Source organism: Sycon ciliatum, chromosome 1, assembly GCF_964019385.1.
Source record: "Sycon ciliatum chromosome 1, ocSycCili1.1, whole genome shotgun sequence".
NCBI classification, from domain to species: domain Eukaryota; kingdom Metazoa; phylum Porifera; class Calcarea; order Leucosolenida; family Sycettidae; genus Sycon; species Sycon ciliatum.
The window spans coordinates 37509862-37520295 of NC_088643.1; the positions used below are offsets into that span (position 1 = coordinate 37509862).

At 48.6% G+C, this 10434-nt stretch overlaps 1 protein-coding gene across 1 annotated transcript; it reads left to right on the plus strand.

Annotated features, from left to right (window-relative positions):
- The first annotated feature begins 2238 nt into the window (after positions 1-2238).
- LOC135824343 (carboxypeptidase D-like) lies at positions 2239-10178 on the plus strand. Its single transcript, XM_065337077.1, has 3 exons — positions 2239-4658; positions 6024-6318; positions 7529-10178. Exons 1-3 carry the CDS (start codon positions 2821-2823, stop codon positions 9599-9601), a joined length of 4206 nt encoding a protein of 1401 aa, XP_065193149.1. The 5' UTR covers positions 2239-2820; the 3' UTR covers positions 9602-10178.
- The last annotated feature ends 256 nt before the right edge of the window (positions 10179-10434 follow it).

Here is a 10434-nt window from a genome sequence, read left to right on the forward strand (position 1 = left end):
CACAAGTTCTTATAGCCAGATCACCTTGAAAAGACTGAGATTGGGCATGATCAGGGCTTTGATGGTTTTGTCGTACAGTTGCCAATGGCAGCGGGCTTTGATGGTTTTCTCGTACAGGTTGTCAATGACAGCGGGCTTTGATGGAATATCAAAGCCCGCTCTCCGAGGCTGCTGATTGGTCGTAACCTAGCAAAGGGCACGTGGGTCGTTTGAAGTAGATAATCAAGCGAGGTACAGAGGGCTTGATGGCTGATCAAAGCCCAAGGGTCCAGCCCGAGGGCCGTAGGCCCAAGGGCTGGGCCCGAGGGCTTTGATCAGTCATCAAGCCCGACTGTACCTCGCTTGAATATGCTTCAGACGATCCCCAACATTTTTTTTGATTTTGAATCAAACTCGCTTCATTCTTTGGGTGATCTCGAGTGTGGACAATGTCGGCCTTTCCTTTGGGATTTCAGAGCAGCCTGAAGTCTAAAGTGCATGTCGTTTTCGTCCCGTTCGTAAGTTTCACCTCGGCTCCCGTGCACCCCCCTAGTTGGGGGGGGGGGGGGGGGGGGCGAGCACGCCCCTGTGTATGTATGCATGACATATGCTGTAACTCGGTAAACCAACGATTTTCTTCCGGATGGCGAGGGATATAGGAGGACCGGAATATAGGGGATAGGCGAGGTCGGACCAGTCGACTGTACGTACATGTACAATGTACACACATGATGTACTCCCTGCTTGATCAGCGATGCTATCATGTGCGGCCTTCACCTGATCCGGAAACAACTGGCTGTGCCCGGCAGGGAGCCGGACGGTCATGCAGATGCCATTATTAGTTACTACATGTAGTACTACTAGTAGTAGACTTTCACCAACACCGACATGCTCACTGTCTGATCTCACTGCTTTATGCACTGCACTGACAAAAACAAAGCTACATGATTGTACATCATGATTGTACAATGTCATGTACATGTCATTGAGGACAAAGGAGTTAGGAATTTTTTAGTAGACTACTATGATGTCTGTGATGTCTGTGAACCACATACATGTCATGTCAACGACTACACGTACACAAAGTCATACTCCCCGCCACAGTGGAAATCCAAAAGTAGTCACATACCGATATTTGCCACTTGGCCTCCCGACTCCTCCGATCCGCCTTGCGAGGAGCTTGCTTGTGTCGTGTCTTGTCTGTTGTACTGTGTGTGCCTTGTGCATTGTGCTGTCCCGCCCGGTACGCGGTCGCGGTCCCGCACGCAAGACGCCACATAACGTGGCGCATGCATGCAGCTGCGCACTAGCACTGCTAGTGCTAGCTAGCTACTACCGGTACTACTCTATTCAGACTATTGTCAATAGTACTAGACTAGTAAGTAATAGCAAGAGTACGAGGTGAATTGCTATTTCTGGACATTGTACATTTCTGGACATTTCGAGTAAAATAATTTTTCGTTGCGTGCAGAGTCAAGTCAGTCAGGTTGATGAAGTTTTTTCTTGTTGTAGTTAACAGCTGGGCTGTTGTAGTTTCTCCTCGTATCAGTGCCTTGTTGATAGCCTTTTCTTGGGAGGCATTTCAACGAGTTTTGTGGTACTATGTCGCACGAGAATTTTGAATTTTGAGTAAAATAAGAAAATTAATATTGTACGAATCGTTGGCTTCCCCATGTGCACTCCACTTCAGACGCTGTATAGTCTTGGATATGTTGGCTGGAAGTGTGAAGAGGCCAACTGCAGTCCACCAATAGAAAAATAACACAAATGGTGCAGTATAGGATGCCTACTGACGCTATTTTACTTTCATGTCCAGAATTCCATACACTTAAATTTAGGCCAAAAAATTGGCCTGTCGAAAACATCCTGCTATAAAGTCTCTGGGATCACAGCATGAGCAATTGTCACATATTTGGAAAGACGAAGGATTAGGCCATACAATAGATACAAAAAGATATGAAAAATGTAAAACACACAGCCAGTGGGCCTCTATTTTATTTTCATGTCCAGAAATTGCTATTCACCTCGTACATAACCCCCCAGGGTTATGTACTCTTGGTAATAGTACTAGCTAGCTGGGCCCGGCATGTCGGATTCATGACAACAAAGCTGACAGGATCTACACAGGATCGCTTTTCTATAATATTATCCACGTGTCACTCACGTCACTTCTACCACCGGCCGTAGATGTATGACACGCGACACGCATCTTTTTTGTAGATCTGTTCAAAGAATCAAAATCTCCAAAATCAAAACGTCCAGACCAAAGGCAAATGAATGCATGCAGTAGTTTTCTTGCAGCTTGACGACAGTCCATTGTTTCCGCAGTACTGCAGTACTGCCACATCGCCGTCTGCGTGGGCCAACATTTATTCTGCAATCTTGTAACTCTGGCCGGTTGGATAAGGGTTTGGTTTCTTCCTGGAGTGGAGTAGGTTTTAGTGCGATCGATCTCGACCTACTCGTACTTGATGGAAATAAGTTTGGAGTTGAGTATAGTAGTCAAGTAGTTGTTTCTCATCCGAATCCTGATTAGCTAACGTCGGTGGCCAGTCTACCACGTCCAGTAATATTATTACGAGCTAATGAACTAGTCCATTCAACCCACAGCAGCTCAGTTTCTACTTTTGTTTGTGTGGTAATTGCAGAAGCTCTTGCGTGTCCCTTATTACGTTGTTCCTGAAATAATTGATTTGTAGGTATGTCGTGTTCCGTTATTTAAACCCCGAGAGTAGTGGAAATCAGTGCAGACCTTTAGTCTGCATCGCCTGCCGTCAGGTCTCGAGTCTTGACCTGAATATAAGATACAGTGGTATAGTGGCATCATCATCAGCAGTCAGCATGTTCTCAGTCTGTCGCCCTGCCTTGCTTCTCATGTCCACTGTACTCGCCGTTTGTGCGGCAATTGACTTTGGACACCACAATTACGATTCCATGACGTTGTTACTGCGCCGAACAGTTGCAAAGTGTCCCACGATCATGCGCCTCTCATCGATTGGTTCATCGGTGGAGAAACGCTCACTGTGGGTGGTTCGTGTCACTGACCAGCCGGATAAGCACGAAGTCGGTGAGCCAATGTTTAAGTATGTGGGCAATATGCACGGCAATGAGGTGGTCGGCCGGGAAGTGCTTCTCAATCTTCTCGAGTACATCTGTGAGGAATACGAGAAGAATTCTACCATTCGGCGGCTAGTTGATAGCACAGACATCTACATCTTGCCTTCCATGAATCCAGATGGTTACGAACGTACTGGTCCGCGCAAGTGTGGAGAAGGACGAGGCAGGGAGAATGCTCACGGGACCGATTTGAATCGAGACTTCCCTGACCAGTTTCACCCGGGCACACCAGAGAACAAGGCCCAGGCTGAGACGAAAGCCATGATGCGTTGGATCCGTAGTAAGGCGTTTGTCCTCTCGGCCAACCTGCATGGTGGTGCTGTTGTTGCCAGCTATCCGTTTGATGATTCGGCCGACGGTCATTCAACACGCCATGGCGGCAGTCCGTCGCCCGACGACAGGGTGTTCCAGTTCCTGGCACATCTGTATGCGAATGCGCACGCCACTATGGCATCTCGACCGGCCAACTGCATGGGTTCGTTTCCGGGCGGCGTCACTAACGGTGCCGACTGGTATGAGCTGAGCGGTGGTATGGAAGACTTCAACTATGTGCAGTCAAACTGCTTTGAGATCACGGTCGAGTTGTCTTGCTGTAAGTTCCCTCCGGCCTCACAGCTGCCGAAGGAGTGGGATAACAACCGAGATGCGTTAGTCCGCTACATGCAAGCCGTGCATCGCGGTGCCAAGGGCTTTGTGTACGATGCCAAAACAAGTCAGCCAGTGCCAGGTGCACTGATCAGTATACGCGCTATTAAACATGATGTGACGGCAACCAGCGATGGTGCATATTGGCGATTATTAGCGCCTGGCAAGTATATCATCGTGGCCCATGCCAAGGGCTATGACAGTGTTTCCAAAACCGTCATTGTGCCAGTTAGCAGTGATGGTGTTCGTGTGGATTTCAACTTGCCACCTGCCAGCGATGGTGAAGATGTTGCCTCTTCGTTCACAGCTACTAATGATGTGTCTAGTGACTTATACAAGCCAGCACGCTTCTCTCATCATGATCATAAGGCACTGCTGAAAACACTGCAGGATATTAATCGCCGTTTCCCGCATTTGACTCGGCTTTATGATATAGGCAAGAGTGCCGAAGGTCGCACATTGGCAGTTCTTGAAATCTCCGACAATCCAGGCAAGCATAAGCCCGGTGAGCCGGAAATGAAGTATGTTGGTAACATGCATGGCAATGAGGTTGTGGGTCGGGAGATGCTGCTGTTACTCGCTGGCTACCTATGTGAAAACTATGGCAAAAGTGAGCGGGTGACGCACCTGCTCAACTCCACACGTATCCACCTAATGCCGACTATGAATCCAGATGGTTACAGTCGTGCTCATGAAGGTGACAGATCTTCGGTGCGAGGCAGGGGCAACGCTTACAACATCGATCTCAATCGCAACTTTCCCGATCATTTTCAACCGAATCGCAGGTTTGATGAACAGGTGGAAACATCAGAGGTTCGCCAGTGGCTGGAGGCATATCCCTTTGTCTTATCTGCTAACCTGCACAATGGAGCTCTAGTTGCTAATTACCCCTACGATGACGCTCCTCTTCCAAGCAAGTAAGACTGCATTGTGGTGCTGCCAAGATAATGCTCTGCTTATGCGTATGAGTGTGTGTGTGGTGGGGGTGTGCATGTTCATGAGTGTGCACGTCCATGAGTGTGTGGTAAGGGGAACTCTACTAACTCAAGTTTTACATGGCCATAGTGCCGCCATACCCTGTGCTTGTCAGCTGCATAGATCTGGTAATCTGGACTTGGTTTTCCCATGTGATTGTGTTTTGCGGGCAAAAGAGTGTAGCCTTAGTTTCATGTCTATTTCAATCAGGGCTTATTACTGTATAGCAGGAAATTTTCGGACGGAAATATTTTCGGACAAAGCCGAATTTCGACCTTTCGTACGGATTTTATTTTCGTACAGTGGTGCATGCTAAATGCACATGTTTGCATGCGGTACGCATGTATAGTGTACATAACTTCACAGGAACAAATGTTAGTACGAAAGAGGCAGTGTTCGAAATCGTACGAAAATAAATTCCGTCCGAAAATTTCCTGCTATACAGTATTACTGTTGGTGAACGTGTGTGCTTGAACCCCTTGCTGTTTTGGAACAATATAACAAGAATAATAAGCAGGCATAGTGGGATGGTCTACGACCATGATTGAGAAACAGAGGGTACCAGGTTCAAGTACTGCTGGGAAGCGGAAGGATTTTTTTCCAACCGTGCTCTGACCCACAATTAATTGGGAACTCGTGGCCTGGCACGAGGGAAGCATGGATGCAGTGAATGGGATTTTCAGTCTTTGCCCTCTTTGTGGTGGGTCTGATCTACTCACCTCCCGCCGCTTAAGACCGATTCACAATACAACTTTCTGCGACGCGACATGCGATTTGCGACAGTTCACAAGAAACTGCCTGTCGCGAGTTGTCGCAACCTGTCGCAAGGCACCTGTCGCAGAAGTTGAAGAAAGTTCAACTTTTGCGACATGCGACACGCGACATACACAAATGGAGTACAGTTTCGACCCTGGGTGCACGTGCAGTGCACGTGCATAGTACTACTTGTGCATGAGGATGTCGCAAGCATGAAGAATATTGTGAACCGTGTGTCGTTGTCGCGGCTCGTCGCATGTGCCGCAAGTCGCATGTCGCGTCGCAAGAAGTTGTATTGTGAAACGGCCTTGAGGAGCTGCATCTGCACCTTGTCCCTTGATCTTTGAAGGGTGGTGGCTTTCCTACAGATGCGGAAAACTCAGTGTTCAGCCGAGTCGCACGCGAACCATGAAAAAAACCCAATAATAGTATCCCTTTCATTCCTTAGGAACCACTCTCATCGCTTTTCACCGCTCATAATTCCTTCAGTAGATATCAAAAATATGCGTGTACATTTGTGTGTATATGTGTGGATGTGTCCACGTGTGCAGGTCACCTGACGACAGAGTGTTTCGACAGTTGGCCAAGGCGTACAGCTATGCGCACCCACTGATGCATCGCGCCAATGAGGCAAACTGTGACCCATCCGATCCACCGTTCAAAGATGGTATTACGAACGGTGCAACATGGTACAGTGTGGCTGGAGGCATGCAAGATTACAACTACTTTCACACCAATTGCTTTGAGATCACTGTGGAGATGGGCTGCGTCAAGTTCCCACGGCGTCGCTACCTGAAGCAGCACTGGCAGGAGCACAAGCCTGCACTACTGGCCTTCATGGAGCAGGTCAGTCCCCAGGGTTTGTTCTAGTTCCTCATTATGCTAGATTGGTGCTTGTGTGTAAGACCAGGGCACAGGGGAAGTTCAAGTTACAGCCAAGCCCAGCGTGGTCAGTGTACCTGCAGCATGCCAGTTGTCCTGTCCGATAAGCACCGACGTTCGCCGCAGTCCGGCGGCACCAGAAGAAACAGAGAAATACTAGAAGACGCTCCAGTAAGAGACCTTGCTCAAATATGAGACGTGGGTAGAGGGAGGTTGAAAAATAGTAGCCGCATGGTTACTCCTAGTATTATCAGTTGCGCCAGAATTAGAGAAATTCCACCCTCTCTTCAGAATTGACGGAAATGGATAAAATCAATTCTGACAACGGAATTTGTATAATCGAACTGTGCATCAACAATATCTTATTCTAGAATTGACCGAAATGTGTGTAATCGAACGCGCCCAATGTGTAAATGAACGGAAACACGTTTGTGTAAAAGTGTACAAGCTGCCCATTGGATTCACACGGACAGCATGCCCGTGCAAATCTCGCATACCGTATATTCTCTATTATAAGCACAGGTCTCCATTACTAGCACAGTCTCTAATACTAGCACACTGTGAGCACCTTTCGAAACATTATAAGCACAGTCTCTATTATTAGCACGGTCTTGGTGGAAATCAATGCTGCATTCATAATATCTAGCATGTATTTCTTCTTGCTCTGTATGGATGTATGGTTGAAAAAATATAAGCACGGTCTCCAATATAAGCGCGGTCTCCAATATAAGCACGGGGTAGAGGGGTGTTGAAAAAATATAAGCACGGCGCTTATAATAGAGAATATACGGTACGTCGGTGTACTCGAGCATACTCATGTAGCTCGAGTACCATACTCGAGCACTTTTGCTGGTTTTACACGCGCAAACGCACAAACGTGAGCATATGGCCCACGAGCAAGTTCATCAAGACTTTGCATGCGTTTTTGGTCACACAAGTAAAAAGAACGCGATACAAGTGGGTTTTCTCATCGTGTGAATCGCCTATTAGGGACCATTCGCGACATGACCATGTACCAGCTTGTTAGTGTTGTGCATACTAGTATTAGCACACTTAGCCTTTCTCTCTTTCTCTCTCTCTCTCTTTCTCTCTTCTCTCTCTCTCTCTCTCTCTCTCTCTCTTCTCTCTCTCTCTCTCTCTCTCTCTCTCTCTCTCTCTCTCTCTTCTCTCACAGGTTCACATTGGGGTCAAAGGCTTCGTTCTGGACCCATGTGGTCGGCCAGTAAGCAATGCCACCATTGCTGTGAGTGGCATTGATCACCGTATTGTAACTGCCCATGATGGTGACTACTGGCGTCTGCTTAGCTCTGGAGAGTACGTGATCAAAGCATCCGCACCCGGCATGAAAGCAATGACTCATTCCGTGGTGATCAGCAGTAAAGTAGGTCCTGCTGTACAGCTCAACTTTACCCTCTACCCGTTGCCGTCTCACCTGTCACTGGTGGCCAAGTGTCCCAGGACTACGTCGCTCGCAACACCATCAGCAACACCGAAGCTGGCGGAGAAGAGTGTCGCCACCACAGTCCGGGAGACAACCACTGTACGTGCGGTGTTACCAGCTGACACATCTCAGTTGCCAGTTGACGATCTTGGCGAAGCTTCTCTTGCTCATAGTCTGGTTAGTGACAGTGCTGGTGTGCCATCACGTACCACCGATGGCACAGCACCGCCGCATGCAACCAATGCCATGCTAACATCTTATAGCAAAGCATCTGCTGCAGAAGGACTTGTAACCATGCCAAGAACAGTGGTATCGCATTCAGAAACAGGTGATGCTCGGAGCAAGATTACTGATGATGATAGACTGCCAACTGTGCGGACAATGCACTCTGCCTCTCCAACAGTGCACTCGCCAACTGAAGCACTTCTTTCAACTGGCGGATTGCTTGTGTCTGAAATATCTACTTCTACCGCTGTTCACCGTCCTCTTACCCCTACCCCTACTCCACAGCAGGATCTTACTGGCAGTTCAGTAGCAGCTGCATCCACTGACGTATCCCCATCACCGCCATCCTCTTCTCAGTCACTCGACGATTTCCTTGTCCGTTTGCACCATGCCCATCACACATGCCAGCGGGTTGCGAATGTTACCATTGATCCAAAGTCGGCGGCGTTTCACATTGGCACCGGCCACCGCCGCCTTGTGCTGGCCAGCAATGAGGCTGCACAGCTGCTTGTTAGCTTTGCTGAGTTCCTGTGTGAACATCACAAGCAGCGGGATGTTTCTGCCGCTCTGGCAGCTACACATGTGCATATCATGATTGACATGAGCCAGTCTGCTCTGTCACCCCGGTGCTCGGAGAGACCAGAACCTCCGCTTGGTCTAACAGAGATAGCTCATCATGCTGATGTGATAGCTGTTGTCAGCAACGACTGTAACCACACACTTCCCAATAACAGTAGTGATGCTGGACCTGTGCCGGCACTGTTGACTACCTACTTGCAGACCCTGGCTAAACACAAGACAACAGGCAGTGACCCTGTGCCGTGCGTCCGCTCTGCCCTTGATGTTCCCGACTTGAAGTCTCCCGCTGCAGTTGTTGTCTTGCCCACCCGATGCTGTACCGTATCAAAGGCATTCTGTTCGTCACTGGACCATTTCCAGGCACTGTCTCAAGCATGGCTTTCTGTTGTACGCTCTACGGCTGTCGGCATTGGTGGACACATTATCTCCACTGCTGGTGAGGCTATTTCAGGTGTGAGCGTTTGTGAGGGTAGCCATTGCACACACAGCGATAGTAGTGGTGTGTTCTGGTTACTCACTGGTGCCACTGGTCCGAAGACGCATCATCTTGTTGCCGATCCTTCCCTGGCTCGTTTGCCTAGTGCCTCTTCTCGACTACTGCAACGCACTATTACCGTACAGAACACGAGTGTAGATTCACTTCAAATCGTACTGGACGTGCAGCGCGTCATGGGCTTGTCCAAGCAGATGTTCATTTTAACACTCAGTATTGTTCTGTTCTTCGCCATCCTCATTGTCTTTGCGCTGGCTGTCCTATGGCCGAGAGCACGGCGTACTCCGTCCAGGCAGGGATTCAAGCGTCTTGACCCCCTGGAAATGGAAGCAGCTGTCCTGCAAGATGAGGCCCCGTACTCGACGCGTTCAAAAAGCGCTGCATCAAAGTTCGGCAAGAGAGGCCACGGCATGTCACCATTGTCCATCTCGAAAGCGGATGCTATGCTTGAAGATACGTCTGAAGAAGAGTTCTCTCTACCAGGCAATGGTCAAACACGACGCAGCTGATCATTTCTAAAGTTAGTCTTTTTCTGGAGATTTTTTCAAGGTTCGACAGAATATTGTGTGTAGCTGGGTGCCGCACCGCTGGTCGGTGCTATGCTGTACATCGTGCTGCGCTTCCGCACGTGTGTGTGTGTGCACGTGTGTGTGTGTGTGCATGTGTGTGTGTGTATGTGTGTGCACATTGTGTGTGTGTGTGTGTGTGTGTGTGTGTGTGTGTGTGTGTGTGTGTGTGTGTGTGTGTGTGTGTGTGTGTGTGCATGTGTGTGCATGTGTGTGCATGTGTGTGCATGTGTGTGCTGCTGCTCTGCGCAAGTATTTTTAATTTATTGAACTGAAACATTTATTTAAACTCTGTCGTATTCTAGAAGGAGATTTGTGTTCAGCAAACTACGCGTTGCCCTGGCTATTTCCGGAGTCTACCCCCTTCTTCCTCTGTCCATTTATTTTTCAACAATATTTATACAAGTAAAACAATATTAGCTGCGGATTAGCTACGGATTTCCATGTACGTGGGAGTGGAAATTTTAATTATCGTTGGCTCACCCGTAGTGCAATGCTACGAAAACGTTTGAGAACAGTATTACCGTCCGGGTACACGGGTATGTGTGTGCGTGTATGTGTGTGTGTGTGTGTGTGTGTGTGTGTGTGTGTGTGTGTGTGTGTGTGTGTGTGTGTGTGTGTGTGTGTGTGTGTGTGTGTGTGTGTGTGTGTGTGTGTGTGTGACTCCATCCCCCGCAAAGCGCTGGATAGGCTGGGTGTTCCGCCGGTTATGTTGGGACTCATCAAGTCCTTTCATGAGGGTATGATTGCGAAGGTGCGAGTCAACGGTAACCTTT